Source organism: Ptychodera flava, chromosome 8 (assembly GCF_041260155.1).
Source record: "Ptychodera flava strain L36383 chromosome 8, AS_Pfla_20210202, whole genome shotgun sequence".
Taxonomy (NCBI): Eukaryota; Metazoa; Hemichordata; class Enteropneusta; family Ptychoderidae; genus Ptychodera; species Ptychodera flava.
In genome coordinates, this window is record NC_091935.1 from 5921725 (window position 1) to 5938665 (window position 16941).

Sequence of the window (16941 nt, forward strand, 5' to 3'; positions counted from 1 at the left end):
TACTCGACAAAATTCTGTTCTTTAAGTGTTGGGTGTATTTGTAGTGAAAGAGGGTGGTGTAAATTTGATTTCAAACCAATGATGTATGATCAGAACAGTATCCTAAGTATTGCATATTTGTCAGGGTTTAGTATGATGTCAGTTTTCACGTGCTGTTGATTTAGGCAAGATGACAATGACATTCAGCACATTTATATGATGGAACCTTCAGCTATTGTACAGGTCAAATATGTATAGAGTCAGTCTAGACTGATAGTGCAAGTGAACAGATTACTCTTGATACTGTGTGTGTCTGTAGCTGTGTTCAATCGGTATGTGTGTATTTTTGCGTCTCTGCGTGTCAGTGGTGTGTGGGTAGAAAGACCCTGTACATTACATGTTGTAACTGGCTATGTGTTGAAGCCCACTGCCATTGCAGAGCAATTAGTGATGTCACATTGTCAGAGACTACCTTCAGTTGTATTGTGTGGCCATAAAATGCCAGCAGAGAAATTCAATTTCGGATGTAAATGAAGTGCTTCCTAAAGAATTATGTAAACTTGCTCGGGTCACTTCTGATTACAGCTGGGCTTTGCTGTTATGAATCCATTTTCTCATATAATCTTGTGAGAAAATTGTTTCAATCAATCACTAAACCTTTCAGACCGTGCGCTGCGTGTGTCATCAACTCGTAATGAAAAAGGAGCTTTCATTTTGAAAAGGTAGTTGTAGTCCCTGACATGTAGAGTAGCATTGGGCTTGCTGTTGTAGAGTAGCATATTCAGAATTTGATCAGGGCAAATGCCAAGTCAGAAAAACAGAAATCAGTCCACCAGGTTCGCATGATCACTTGCACAAATATCTGTTTATTTCATATAATTACTGTGCATAAGCTACATTTAAATAGAGAACAGAATGTAGACTAAACTCGCTATATTTTTGTGCTCCAACAGGTAACAGACTTTGGGTTTGCAAAGCGTGTGAAAGGTAGGACATGGACGCTATGTGGTACGCCAGAGTATTTAGCACCTGAAATTATTCTTAGTAAGGTAAGTAACCTATGACCAATGCATCATTATGTATCTAGTTTTCTGCATAGGTAATGTGTCTCTTGCTAGCACTTTTCCTCTAGTTCTAGAAAAAAACTTGTTCAGTTAAGTGCCGTTGACCATAAATGCTGACACAAAAAAACAGAATTCCTTGGTTTAAGGGGAGAGGGTAAGACCCCAATTCAAATCGCAATAAGGATTCTGCTGTAACAAAAAGTAAAATAATCAGACTATAAAACCATAACAGAAGAGGAGGAATGAGAATAGAGACACGGGACATGTATTTGTGTGCGGTTTTATTGCCGTCGCGATAAGTTTACACACACCAAACTTCCAATGTATTTAGGTATACCGCTGGTGATGTTGTTACATTCCCACGTAATCACCCAAGTAATCAGGTAGAATTACACATGCTGTTTACGCTTCTTGAATTCCACCGGGAGCTGAGCCTGGCGGCTGGTGGCGGCTGTACAGATGGGACGGAATATTCCACTTTATTGAATGAGGACACAAAAATAAAATTTTATTAAATCAATGACTCTTGTTCATTTTCTTACTGTTTGTATCATTTACCAAGTGTCACTGCTTTATTTTTTGTTTCTCTCGCTTTTCGTATTTCATCACCAGTATAGTAGGCCTATAACCTTAAAAAATATACATGTGAACTTACAACCGATCATTCCTCCCAACCCTAATAAAATGGTATCAACCACTACGTTGTCTGTCCCGCGCACAAACTATCTCCACCGAACATGTCGTCGAAGCGAAGGGTTCGCCCGACAGTGCGGTCTGAAATAATTCAGCTTTGGCTGAATGGACACTCTATAAGATCTGTTGCTCAGGACAAAAATATATCGGCATCAACAGTGGTGGCAACTATTTTGAGGCGATTCAAGAAAACCGGTCTTACTGTAACGGCTAGAGCAAGTGGACGCCCACACAGTACACTCAGTGTGATTTTCGGACGACCTCAGTTTTCGGACATGCTGTTCGTTGTACTCACTTCGCTCCGTATTGATAGCTTTTTACAAGGCATGCTACCGCCTATTAAGTCAGGTGACGCTATTATCCCGTTTTGGATAGTTTTTTTTTTAGGTAGAAGCTATTTCGGGCGCTACAAACTTGGCGAAGTTAGCCACACCGTACGATACAAGATGTCGAACGCAACACACAGAAACAGCCCGTGTCCGATATCTAAGCGTATACACGTCGAAATACAGTTGCGTCGTCCATGGATTAAACGTAACTAATTATCACGAAATGTTTCCACATAGTTTTCTAAACACAACGAAATTGAAAATCGGGGTTCGAAGTTTCAAAATATCAGTATTTAGCCCCTATAATCATATTCCAAATACGACGTCCGATTATTGCGATAGCAGTCCGATTACTACGCACTCGTACTCAACATGGGTAAAAAATTTGGCAACTTTGACCCCCTAATTTATGACACTTCTGTCGGTGTTAGCAGTTTGAGGATAAAACACAAAGTTTCGAAAGGTATGATAATAAGATTTCGTAGTGCTCGTCATTTATGAAACGGCTTTGGGCGAAATTCACTACCCTGTCCGAAAACTGACACTGAGTGTAAAGCTCCGCAGATGTTGTCGAGTATGTCGAGTAACTGAAAACAAGGAAGCCATCGATGACAGCCAACGAAGTTCGCGCGGAGCTTTTAAATAGTGAACTCTGTGACATTGATTCCTGCCCTGCCCACAGAACTAAGACCTTATATACGACATCTTTAAACGAGATTTGAACTATAGTTACAAGAGGATATCGCAGGTACCTGCAGAACAAGTTACAGAGCAAAACATAGAACGTGTCGTTCGATACATCGACATGGTTACAAGCCTTGATCCACTGCAAGTACACTTTTCGACGAAGCCGGGATAAAGCGAACGAATATTCTTCCAACTCACGTCATTTTGAAGAGAGTCGCTTGCCGCGTACTCGATGAGAGAAATCTTCCATGACCTCTAATTTTACCTGCTTGTATTCCGCGTTCGGAAGAGTTTCTGAGCAACGATACAAATCATTGACATCGAGTTCACTGTTGGATAACTTTATTGTGTCTCCTTCGTCATTCCGATACTGAATTTGAAATTCAGCCGTTTTCAAACTTGAGATATTTTCCTTAAGCAGGCACACAAGTTAGAAATACGTTTTACGTATTTTCTTCCCGCAGTACTTCACTTGAAATTGGTACATGTCGCTTGGTCAGTGCACAGAGTGCGCGCGTGTACTTTGTGAAACATTACAGGTCAATATTCGCGCGCTTGGAGTGATTGCAGTTGATACCATTTGTATAAAGGGACTCATTCTATGTGGACATTTTTGAGGAAGGCTAGCACCGATGAAAAATCCGCATGTGAAAATGAAATCAATGAAAATATATTATTTTAAATAAATGACACGTGAGACAAATGAGAGTGTAGTCGTACCATTCACATTTTATTTCACCAACCCACAGACCGTTACCAACCCCTTGGGCCAAAATGAATGACCCTTTGAGCTTATCTGGTAGACTCCCCATGACGACGTTCACTTCCTCCATAAAACGACGGCTTCACGGGGGGAATGTGATATCAGATATGTAAGAATACAACAACATCACCAGCGGTATACCTAAATACATCGGAAGTTTGGTGTGTGTAAACTTATCGCGACGGCAGTAAACGTGTTGGCACAACTTAATGTGATTATGTGGCTCTGACTCAGTACTTAACTCCACGTGTTCATCGAGAAAAAAACTGACACAAATTACAACCTTAAAAACAAAAAATATAATTTGATGGTAGAAGAATAGAGACTAATTGGAATGTTGAAAAAGTGTAACATAAAGTTTGTTAATTGCTATTCATGTGTAGAATGTAGATTTTGTACAACATGTACTTGGAAGACAAGTTAGTATTCTCCATACATAGTAAACAATAAAGTTTTCCTGAATCCAGTTTCTCATTAAGGAGTTTTGTTTTGAAAGGGAAAGGGTTGACACCAAACTAAGGAATTACGTTTCTAGTGCGCCAGCTTTTATGATCAGACTATCCATAAATCCTCTTTACAAAAATTGAAGCAATGGAGAAAAACAGAAAGATAAGAATGTTGAGTTTTACTTCCCTTCTGAATTAATATTGCACCAGCTGTTGTTTTGTGTTATTCAATTTTTGTATGCTGCAAGGAGCAATCAGTAACGTGTTGTACTTTCTGGAGATAATGGGGATGGGAGGGTACAAATGTGCAGGTTATGAGGAGTCTTTGTTTTGGTTGCTGACACAGTTATGTGATACCAGGCAGAGTTTGTTTGACCACAGTTCAGTATTGCACATCACTCTACAGAGACAGGTGTTGCATTGCTGGTGCCAATCACCGTTGTCATGGCTACTCCCAAGATGTACTTTTATATAGTGGCAGGTTTTCCAGACCAGAATAGCTTCTCCACATAATTTTTCTTTGATTAAATTATATCTTTACAGTATATTATTTTATGCCAATGATCAGCATATCCTTGGAAGAGAAGCTTTTCTGTAAATGCTACATAAAAAGCAGATAGGATTGAAAATGTCCATCGAATGTCATGATCTTGTTCATTTCTTATTTTGAGAAACAGCAAAATTTCATTGGCTCTGCAAACAATATTAATCTCACTCAGGTCTATTTTTATCCATATGCCTGATAATGTTCTCTGATAAGATTATATTGATAATATCTACTCAGGATAAGGGCAATTTGTTTGCATATTAATGATATTATTACATGCGAGGTCACTCCAGAGTTCCATTGACCACTCGGCTTTTACAAGGTCTCACACGTCTCTATTGTCAACAAGCATGCAAGTTGTGAAAAATGAGAAGCAGCCATGTGGAATCTTCTGAAAGCTTGTGTTTAGGCCATACGAAATCATCAAATTTTTATGGGCAGTATTTGGAGCTGCCATATATTATTGAGAAAAGAGCAGAGAAATTGGTGGTAATTTCTTGCAAACGAAAAGCATATTAGTTTCTCAAATTGTTAAAATATTAATGGGGAAGTTACAAAGAGAGACTTGGTGAAATATTTAGGGTTTTTCAAAGCTTGCATCATTCACAACCTCCATTTGGTTCTACTCAATCAGCTGCAATCATTGTTGATGGGCTCGTCCTTTCAGGTTGAAAGAGGTAAAAAATATGCATACAAATGAACAGTGACAAGGTTTCTTTTTTTCTGAGCTACGTCACCAGTCTGGCGTCCACAACAAACACAGCATCCTATTGAGATGTCTCTTTAGAGCATTTAAGCAGTGTACAGCAGATTGGCAGCTAACAATTGGGAAATAGGTCACTTGCCTTGTGCAAAGAGAGCCCTTTGCACATTCCTGGGTGCAGTTGCGTGTAACCCTAGATGAGCTTGCAACACAGGGGAGAGAGTGTCAAAGTGTACTTCAAGGGGCAAAATTTTATTCCCAGTTTTAAAAATAGAAGATGAGTAACATTACTTGTGCTCTGCACAGTGAAAATTGTTCTCTCAGGGGAGATAGACATAATTGCTGTATGCTGATTGTGTGATTAATATTTATGAAATAGCTCAGCTTCCTGTCTGCTGCCCTGAATTTTTTTCTCTAACTCTTTAGTACACATCTATCTAGGCTGGATAATCGCCAGTTAGATGGAATGTCAGTAGTAGATGAACAGATGGCAGTACTGGGGATAATAGTATCATGACTAAAAATAGAAGGCATATTTTTTGCACGGAGAGTTGCCTGGAACTATTTTTAGGGAGATGTATGTTGAATATCAATATAGCAATAGATTGCGTGATGTCGTGTTTTGGCCGTCCATCACCATTGTTCAATCACATGTGGCCAGACAAATGAATTAGTTATTAAAACAAGGGGTTAGTTTCTCTATGTGGGCAGACCTTAGCAGACGACACTTACAGGAAAATATTAATGCCATGTCATGCATACACAAAGCTTGCCTTCCAAATTAAATGAATGGTTTTGTTAGTCAATCACATAGTACTATTGCCTGGTACAAAAAGTTTTTTGTAGGACTTAAGACATTTTCATGTGTCAGACATGCAGAAACTAATCCACTTCTATCTTAAGCATACATTGTATGCAATCTGTTGGGACATTTATTTTTAGAACAGTTCTGTCCTAAAATAAGTGGCATTTCCAGGGGATTTGTATCAGTATTACCAGAAATAAATCACTCTACGAACATCCCTATTTTTCATTTGACATGCAGATCCAGTTTGCAAAATAAACACTGTTCAATGTGCATAGCAAACGGTATGCAGAAACTGTAATTCATCAAGTTTAAATTGCCATACATCAAAGTGGCCAAAATTATCAAATTTGAATTTATTGGTTTGCCAGAAAGGTGACACTTTCTTTTGGATATCAAATGATCTGAAACGGTTCTTTTTTCAGAATATTTAACTTCTGTAATCCAGGCTGACCTAGCCAGGGACCCAGTTCCTTTCCATGTTTACTTCAGCAATTTCCTGTTATGTTTTTATGTCTGCGGCAAAAAATAGCAATCCTTCCTATGAACATCTGCAAACAGAAATATCACTTGCAGAAATATCACTTGCAGTTTCCACATTGCTGTTTCCAGCAGTGCAGTCAATCAGTGTTTTATCAGTGCTGGTGTCAGTAAAAATTAATTTCATTTATCTAGGCTGCATTTAGCTCTCACAGGTAAATTTAATATATGAAATTGAAACACATTTGGTTTCATTCAAAAAGTTTGGAAAAAAAATTTCCTGTTTTTCATTCATGTTGTAAATTTTATTTATTTATAGCATTTTATGAATTATTCAAGTACGTCTGGCAATGCATAATAAAGATCTCTACCTTCTTGACTTAACATATTATTTGAATCTAAATTCTATAAGATTCTGTGCAGATGTTAGTGAATTTGCATACTGAAATGACAGGTGTTTTTATCTGAAGGTAGCATGCGCCACGAAAGTAAAAGACTTCAACTTCTGCTCAAACTTCCTCAATGAAACTTTCAACCATTCTCTTACCAAATCAAGAATAAAAATTAGGGTCACAGTGCAAAGTTTAGAGCTAGAGAAACAAATTGCCTATAATTTAACTAATATTTGAAATTCAAAATGGTTGCCATTGTTTAACTCTGTGGGGAAATAGACAATTTTTATCCTCAAAAATCTATGATAGTGAAAATTTTTCTTACTTCAAGTTCAAGCGCTTTAAACTTACCTCCCCCCCCTCCCCCCCCAGTGGTGGGCCAGAGAAGTATTCAGAAAATTCAAGTCCAAATATCTATCTCCAAGGTGCATTTCTACCGTAATTAGTTAAAAATATTGATTTGCACACGCCACCAGAGATGATTCTTTTTGTTCATCAATCTTATTTCACCAAAAAATTTATTACTACACAGAGGGTGCCAAGGAGTAGTTGCTCACCCTTATGAAAAATATAGTGCTGTCCATGAATGTTCTACATTGATAATTTGCCATTACCTCTTTGCACACTTAACCCTCTCAGACCTAAACCATAGTTGTTAATACACTGCAGAAATGAATGCTAATGTGTGGCAGTTGGAGAATTCGATGCTTGTGGAAGAAAACGTCCTGAATTTTTCTGCAATTTTTGACTGTATTGATGCTTTTCTATTTTTCACCCAGGGTTACAATAAAGCAGTAGATTGGTGGGCGTTGGGAGTCCTAGTCTATGAAATGGCAGCGGGTTATCCCCCGTTTTTCGCAGACCAACCCATTCAAATCTATGAAAAGATAGTCTCAGGAAAGGTAGGTGGTTTCCTATTTATGTTTCCAGGCTCCTGTTGGTCCCTGTTGGATGAAGTCCAGACTCACAGATATGTTTCTGTCTATCCACAATGCCCAATGGTCTGTTTGTGGATGTCAGGAACTATTCATTTCTCACATGTGTGCCAGTACTTATGAATCAAAACTTGCCACTACAAGAACTCATTATGAGATTTCATGAGTCAGTCCAACATGACCATCTGGTGTCTACTTTTAAACAGTCTATTTTATGACAAGTGCCTGGTATTCTTACATTGCCAGCGTGATGTTTTTTTTGAAATACGGAACACTGGCAACATAATTGTTGACAGATGCATATAATGTGATCCAGGATATTAATTTGATACAGTGTCCAGATGGCATTGTTGTTGTAGTTTTATGATATGCAGCCATTACCCTGACTTGTTTTGAATATTATTCTAACTTGACACGTAGACATCATGCTGTGACTTGCACACACCCATCACAACCTGAGATAGTTACATTACACCGTCATTGTATTCAAAGCCCATAAGATCCTTACCTCACACACCTTAATAGCGTTGATTGGAATTTTAGGTTTGTTACTAAATATAGCTGCACGCGCGCAACTTCGGACAACGCTGCTGAAAATTCAGACAAATTTTGTTGTTGCATGCACGGCTGTTGTTGCAGCTTGTAGTCTGAGACATAAATTCATACGAATAAGTGTGACTTTTAGTAGCCATTGTAACACTAGCAGGTTTTATTTTTGTCGTTTATGCGGAAAATGCAGACAAATTTTTATTTATACATGTTAATGAGAGAGAACAGTGACGTCATTTGCGATCAGCGCCATTGACATCATTATAGGGCCGGTGCTGCGATTTTTAATGATTTTTTTCCCATATTTTGTTTTATAAGTCAATAGCAGTTTCTTGATATTCTTACTCCCCAAACATGTTGAAACACCCTCTATTTGGTTTGTCGACATAGCATCTATATGTGTAAAACACACTAATAACCCTTTGACCACCATAGTTTGGACCAATCCCATTGTTTTCTATAGCAAAGTTAGACCTCTAGAGGGGGAAATGGGGGTGAAAGAGGTAAAGTATACATTTGAATTCTTTGTTTGAACCAGAATTAAGGCTAAGTTGATAAGCTGCATGCTTTGTAACTTGTAAGTCAACATGCTTTAGGACGTAGATTAAGAAACTGTAGTTGGCATTAATTAATAACAAAATTGAAAAATTCACCATAAGTCAAAAGCGACTGGCCCTTTTTTCCCTTTCACCAATATGGTTTCATCCAAACCTAGGCTATTGTTAATGAATGAGTTTGGACCTGTTTACAAGGATTTGGGGTGAACAGGTTGTAGTTTTCTCATGAACCAGCCAAAAAGTTCCATTCAAAGTAATCTTTGTTCAGTCTTTTAAAATACTGTGTTTTGTGCTTCTCCCCAAATCACAATGGTGTGCCAGTGTTCAACTTCTCAACAACAACCCGAATGTTTGCAATGTCTGATGGTGTAGTTCAGACTGGATTCATTTCCAAACAAAAGCATTGCATTATCCCATATTGCACACATGCCTTGTGTTGACAGGGCTAACACTTTGTCTTTTAATATATACAATGGAGATGAAGAAGAAAATTCATGTTTTGTCAAACAAAATTAATAAACGTTTATCAAGAGCTGCAGCTGTTGACATTTTTATTGCACTCCAAATAGATTTACAATGCAAAAGAATTTGAGATCAACTTTTATGATTTCCTGTCATTTGTATGAAATTCTAAACAGAGCTGCTGTCAGAGCTACATTGACATATCTGTTATCCATATTTTAATCATAGCGTGTTTAGCTGGACCCTGGCCACTCTGATTATTTCCTGCATGAGGCCTCTCTTGTAACAAATAAAGGGGCTCGGCTGAATTAGCATTTGCTGTCCAATACGGATGCTAAACTGAAATAAAACAGTAAAGGCCATGTGGTCTGCCAAATATCGTAATGAGTTCCAAACAGTTGCACAGTGTTAGGGAAATTTAGTCTGTGTGTTGTCATGCCAACATTTGGGTATTTCACAATAGGGAAATGTGAACAACCTGTTCGTTCCCCCATGCCAGTCAACTCATAGTTTCACTTCATAATGGATATTTATTCTAGTGCAGTCAGTGACCAGACAGTTTTAATCTCTGAACTAAATATGGCCTCACGCCGGGCTATAAATAAAACAAGGCTGTATAGGGGCCAAATACTGGTAGGTGTTCACGAGTAGGCGAGATTGTGTCCAAGACAAATATAGGTACATTAATGGCTTCAATTTGCTGCCAGACACACAGTGACCTGCTTTGCCAACTTATCAGGCAATACAAGATGCAGTGCGTGTTGACGCTACAAATAGCTGCATTAATGGCATTATGTGTGTTCCAGAAGAGTGACCACACAGGTGTGGTAGGGTGCTTAAGGTATATAATGGTACAATGTAATAGCCACACTAAAGGAGTCTGTATGTGCCGTACAATATGGTGAGCAGAGAGGCATAAAACAAGTCTGTCTGGAATAAACCTATTGTTACATTTTAAAAATGCGGTGTACACTCTTTATGGTGCATTTCTGCAATATGATGTTGCAATATTGAAGGTTCAATGAGCAAATTTGTGTAGGTGTATCTTTCCATGACTAGCAGAAGTGATGCATAAAATATATCTACTTTAACTGTGCTGACTTGGTGTTACTGCTCCCTTGTTTTGACTTTCAAAACTTATTTAAAGAAATGCTACACCGATTCAGCCTTTGCGACCTTCATGATTTCAGCAAACAGCAAGGTCAAATTAGGGTGCAAATTTCATGGCATTGATTCACAGTCCACTATTGGCCAGTAGCTGTTTAGGAATCTGATCACAGGACTGTACATTATACACAAGTTTTAACAGCATCCCACAGCTCACATTGTTTGAATTCAGACTAACTGACTTTGTATTGCTTAGCATTTCCTGTGACACATTATCCCCAGTTGTGCAGTATATAGATACACAGCTATAAATAGAAAGTCTTGATGCATATAAATACCATTTCAGTGATCAATCATGTATGCTTCATCTCCGTCCTGCCACATTAAACAGAATATATACATGATGTTGGGGCCCCCTCATGTACCCTCACTACGTTAGCTACTTGAATGATTTCTATAAAAGGGGGAAATGTTGAAAACAGAGAGGTTGACGCACTTTATGACGACCTCAGAACAAGGAATGTTTTCAAGTAATCAAAGTTTTTACACACACTGGATGTGTTGCAGACATGCAGAATTCAGCAATTTTGAAAAAAGCAGTAAGCAAGTAAATCTTACCATTTACTGTCCTCCAGTCGTGTTTGCTTTTCCATTGATGTAGCAATCTTATTAGAGGACAACTGTGATGTTATCACATTTGCCAAACACACATCCAGATTCTCAAACGTTTTATGAAGACACTCAGATGCGAGAAATCATTAGAATGGAAAGACTCCTTCCCATTCAAATCCCATGCCAATTGGTCTGTATCTAGGTGTTTGTTGGACAATGTATAGGGTGGAGAGGATTTACAGGAAAGAGTTGACTTGGGACTTCTTGAAGTTGCAATTTCAGTGCTTCTCATAAGTAACTTCATGTCACGTTCACTGGGCCAGGGTACATGCAAATACTTTGTGTCAAATACGCTTTGAATCTTTAAGTCTGAAAGTGGATTAATGAAGGTGTATGTTGCCATCATCAATAACATGAACACCTGTGTGAAACAGAAATCATCTATGCAGTCGGCTGTGCAAACTATTGAAAGCTGTATATGTAGTGTGCAGGTCAAGGTTGTACTCAGTGTAGAGGGCAAGTTCAAATGCCAACATCAATTTCTTACATACTCTGTTCAGTAGCTCACTTTGTATAGAAGCATCACATCTTGAAATGGCTACCTATATGTATTTAACCCTTTTCCTGCCAAGTCCATATTTCACCACCAGGTCAAGATGGTTAAAATTAATGAAACACAACATATTCCATATGGTGTATTTTAACATAATACTGTACATTTGAAAGCTGTTGAAAACATAAATACTATAAACTTGATTTTTTTGGACTAAAGATGCTATAACAGACCAAGCCAAGTGGGTGAAAATACGTCATGTTTTGGCTCAATACCGCTTTTTACTGACTTGGCTGATGGGGAAGTGATACTGTCTGGCAGGAAAAGGGTTAATATCTGGTTTTATGTCTTTCCTCTACCTCTCTCCAGGTTCGCTTTCCATCCCACTTCAGTTCAGATTTGAAAGACATGCTTCGAAATCTTTTACAAGTAGACTTGACCAAACGGTACGGCAATTTGAAGAATGGCGTCAATGATATTAAAAGTCACAAATGGTTCGCAACAACAGACTGGATTGCCATATATGAAAAGAAGGTCAGTATATTTTGCTGCAGGGGTTTCCCCAGAGCGTCTGTCATTGAGAGAGCTATTGTCAGCCTCTGTAGATTTGTGTAGTGTTTTGTACGGATTTTAGGAGATGATGTGCAAAATGGGGAATTCAGGAAATCACCCAAAGGAAAATTTTTTCTGAAAAATATGAGCAAGTGGCTGATCTGTTTTACTGGTTAGCAATGTTCCAGCCACAATCGATTCACATAACAGTAAGCTTGCAAGTTATAGGTTTGAAAGTGAGTATTGATTGGATCAACAATATGTTGAAATCAGTTACGACTCTAAAGCCATCTGTACAAACTATTTCTGCTGGGTGCAATATTCTGCTAACAATCAATCAAGTCCCTTCATCGTTCAAGCTTCATCCCACTGATGTGTGTTCAAAATTTCAGGTGGAAGCGCCGTTCATACCCAAGTGCAAAGGACCAGGAGACACAAGTAATTTTGACGATTACGAAGAGGAGCCACTGAGGATTTCAAGCACGGAGAAATGTGCAAAAGAGTTTGCAGATTTTTAATGCCCAGAGCCCTAGTTAAAAGTGTAATACATTACCATGTCACATGTACATTACCTCTGAGAAAATTTGGTACAGGAAAGTGACGTTTTTTTCTAAGGAAGTGCTATGTGTCATTGTTATTTTCATTTCTCATGAGATATATTGTCTGTTTCATGAAAATAAACAAAAAATGAATGACCAAAAAACCCCATTGTAAATCTCAGATATTAGATCATTCGTTTAGGAAAGACATATTGTAGCTTTCATACCCTGCCACACACTACCCGATGACAAGCACAGTTTTCAGTGTGTAATAATGTGCAATATGATAATCCAAACAATAGCCTCCGGGGCTGATATAATAATTAAGGAAAGAAAAGAGGGTTGGGACAGGGCTATGCATGAGATTCTGTGTTAATGTAGAACACAGATGCTTTTGTTGAAGTCAGATGACAATGACTTCAAACATTGACACATAGTACTTGCATGGAAGTATTTTTACTTAAAAAGAGATGGATTTGAAGCTTTCTGATCTCATCTTCTCGGTTTCCTGTTGTTTTGTAAACCAAGGTGTTACAAAATGTGAGAACAAATCTGCTTTTCTGACTAACTGACTCAAGAGCTTCCAGGTGTCCTGTCACGAAACAGACTAAGGAAAATGTGTCCATTTTCTCACCCATTCACTATTGTGGCCAATCAGAGATCCTGGGCACTGTTACTTAGTGTTGCGACGGGATGTAGGAAGATCATGTTGCAAAGCAGCTAGCTCTCTTTACCTTATAGTGACAGTAGTTCATACAGTGTACATTTCACCCACCTTGTTCATTTCAAATTTTTCCAGTCCAGCAACTTCTCTGTAAATAACACCTCCATTAAAAAAAAAACTTTGATGTTCATTGCCAAGTTAGAAAACACTTTTCATTGTACATTTCGGATAGTTTAATGTTGATAGTTTGAAAGTAGAGTTTGTATGATGTTTTGGTGGTATTAAAATATTTATAAGAGCTTGGTAATAGTATTTCCCAATCACTCCAAGGTTCAATCATTCGAGAGCTGCTGTCCAGAGCACGATTGATCGTTATGGCCAGTCAGGCAGCTGATTTTTTTGTTCTTCATATGCAAAAAAAGTAAAAATTAATAAACAAAAGCGAAAAAAAAAAAATTAAAAAAAATGAAATTTATCCACATGGCTCTGATGTCTGCAAGATATACTTACACCAAAATCAGTTAACTTGAAGGAGAAATCCTGCCTGAGACTGCAAGATCTGTTTTCAGGGAAGGTATTAAAGATAGACTGAAGCAGCAGTAGGTTGACCCTGAGAAGAAAATGCAAAGGTGACACCCATATTTGCACAGTATACGATACAAGTTGTGCCTTGCAAATAAAAAAAGTTCTGAATAATGCTCATGAAAGCATAGAACATTTTGTTCCTGACGGGGTCAGAGTTAAGTAGAGTGTGTACATGCAACACAGTATGAAAGAGAGAATACTTTGGAAAAGTGTTTGGCTCCGATCTGTGGAGCTCACAGAGTTTGACAACTGCATTGTTTATATTAGTTGGACAATCAAAATTTTTCCCCATCAAGTAAGTGACTGGCACAAATCACCATGTGCCCCCAACGCTTCACATTCAACATATAGAGAAACGGACATTTAGCTTGGGTCCGATTGATAGAGTTTTCTGGCAAAGGTCATTCGCCTGTTTGTCAAAGCAGTTTTAGAGTAAAGGCCACACAGTTGTGTGTGTATATAAGGGCAAAGGTCATCGCTCATGTCCATTACGTACAGTTGCCTGTAATATTTACAAGCCCTGGTGTTCAGTATTTCGAAGTAAGCTCATACCATCCACTTGACTTTGGTAGCATGTGTATAAGGTTTTTAGTGGTAGTTTCAACAATGCCAGATTTTGAAGGAGGTCCTCTCAGGTGTGGTCATTTGACTTGGCAGGACTGATATAATGGGCATTCATGACTAATTACAACAGTCAAGCCCTCCAAGAATACTACCTGTACTTGGTCACTATCACTTTGTGCAGCTGCCGATTTTAGGCAGAACCCATCATGTTCACCAGTGTTGTTCAACTTTTTGTAATTCATCTTTGAAATAAAAGTATTTTACCAGTTTTTTCCCCCCAACTTGTTCATAAAGCTGTAACCGTAATTGGATCCTTGATATTTGCATAAGTACCCCATTGTTTTCTTGGGGTTTATTCTATGTGTTCATGTCAAGTTTTTTGAATGTTCCTTAAAGCAGAGATTTCAATTCTGCTTTTTGCTTGTGCTGTCCGTCTTTCAGTATTCACATTTCGGGTTCCGCTCTACTCTTTTTATTTTTCTTTCCCCAGAGTACAATTTATTGTCGTCTGTCATGTGGAAATGATCGTAAATGAATTTATAATTCAGCACTTGCAGAATTTATTTGTATCAGAACAAGATGACATCTTATGTAGAAAAAAAATAAGGAATTAAAAAGTTTTGTTCAGACATATGAGTACTTTGGTGTAGATTATTTTTTGTTGTATGTTGTACAAAAGTTGTGCGTGAATACACCTTGATGCATGCAGTGCCAGTTGAGTATATATCCAGTTTGTGTTGTTGTCTTTTCCAAAAGAACAAGTTTGTGTGGAATGCAATAACAGGAAACCAGTCACAAGAGAGAGAATTTTCACAACATTGAATTTGGTAACCATCTGGAGACCTGGTCTATAATCATTTTACTGTGAAAACTAACACAGGGTGGATCCATGGAGTCTGCAGGTTGCCCAGTACTTCACAAATGCAATGGACATCTGGACCAACAATTTACTCTCCCCACAGACCCTGACAATGTTATGAAAGGAGGTGCAAGTAGTGTTGTGATAGCTAAAAACTCTCAATGGGAGGGTGTCATCCGAAGTGCTCGAAACATTGCCAGGGACCCCTACGACCGATGTGAACACTGTATCTAGGATACGTTGGTGATTGATGATGAATATCGTAAAATTTACATGTTGCAGCATATCTAGATATCATGCATAAAATATATTGTAACAAAATTGCACACTGCGCAGTTCCGACGACCCGTCCCTTTAATGTAAGCGTATCTGTCACATTTCAGTGTACATCATCAATCAGAAGCACAACGCCAGTAAAATATGTGCAGCAAATGCTATAAGACCTAGTTTCTACTTCCGAAAAACATAGAGTGAATTACACAGAGGAGGAATATTTATCAAGATGCACAGAAGACCACCTTGCCTTTGTATCATCGACTAATTATCATAAACGCAGTTATCGTTAAATAGCCGTGTTTGGCGCTCTTTGACTCCTTGATGATGCACTAGCTGCGTATGAGGGCGTCCTTTCGATAGAGAGACAAGGAGAAGGGTAGATAGCCTTTGATCATAGACAGAGAAACGACTGTCTGTGCTTTGATATAGGACGAGATCGATCAAAATCAACTCTGTAAATAAATTTTATACGAATTTCTGACAAGGATACTGCAAAACATTTGTGCAGATTAACATTCCCCTGTTTTGTTTTTGTTCTTTGTTTATTTTGGGGGGGATTTGTTTAAAGATTAACGTAATTTCTGGTCTAAGGTTATTTTACGTACTTGATTATAATTCGTTTCAGTATCAGGTTAAATTGTCATTTTCATGAATTTATCGCAAGTTAAAATGAAAAAAGGTGAAAAAATTTGAATTTTGAGTCAGTAAGTGAATGCAAAAACCGGGTCCGGTGTTTGCTTGGACCACAAATGCTGTTCTTCTTACGACCATGTACCAAAAGTAGCCGAAAACACAACCTCGATGGGTCTATATAAGAATTGACAGTGTATATCTTACTCACTTAACAAAATGATTACTGGATTACCTGTTTAATAACACCAATTAATCTTACAGGTAAGCTATTCAAGTAACAATTCACACAGAGAGAAGGAGGTTTACTGGCAGAAGAGTACCAGGGTATTGACAAAACTGAAACTTCTCACTTTCGGGTGCCTCCAGAGTGTAAAAGCACTGCATGAAATACATAAAACATGCTGATCTACGTTTTCTGATTGTAGATGTATATCTTAGTAACGGTACATATTCTGGGTGATTAACTTTTGTGTCGTCTTTTTTATTCCGTGGCTGTGGGTTAACTGGTTGTGGAACTCTGTTGACTGACGCTGCCGCCGTTAACTGCAAAACGTCTGCGACAGCGATCTGTCATGATGCTCACAACAGGTCTTTTTCAGTTCAGCT

The 16941-nt window shown here is 38.2% G+C and overlaps 1 protein-coding gene across 4 annotated transcripts in view; it reads left to right on the top strand.

The window, feature by feature from the left end:
* Nucleotides 1-15200, top strand: part of LOC139138282 (cAMP-dependent protein kinase catalytic subunit beta) — a 46393-nt gene extending 31193 nt beyond the window's left edge. For all 4 annotated transcript variants that reach the window (XM_070706593.1, XM_070706592.1, XM_070706591.1 and 1 more), the window contains 4 exons: nt 933-1028; nt 7668-7790; nt 12033-12197; nt 12608-15200. In XM_070706593.1, coding sequence (XP_070562694.1) covers nt 933-1028; nt 7668-7790; nt 12033-12197; nt 12608-12733 — 510 coding nt within the window. In that variant the 3' untranslated portion in view covers nt 12734-15200. The remainder of the gene's footprint in view (nt 1-932; nt 1029-7667; nt 7791-12032; nt 12198-12607) is intronic.
* Nucleotides 15201-16941: the final 1741 nt, after the last annotated feature.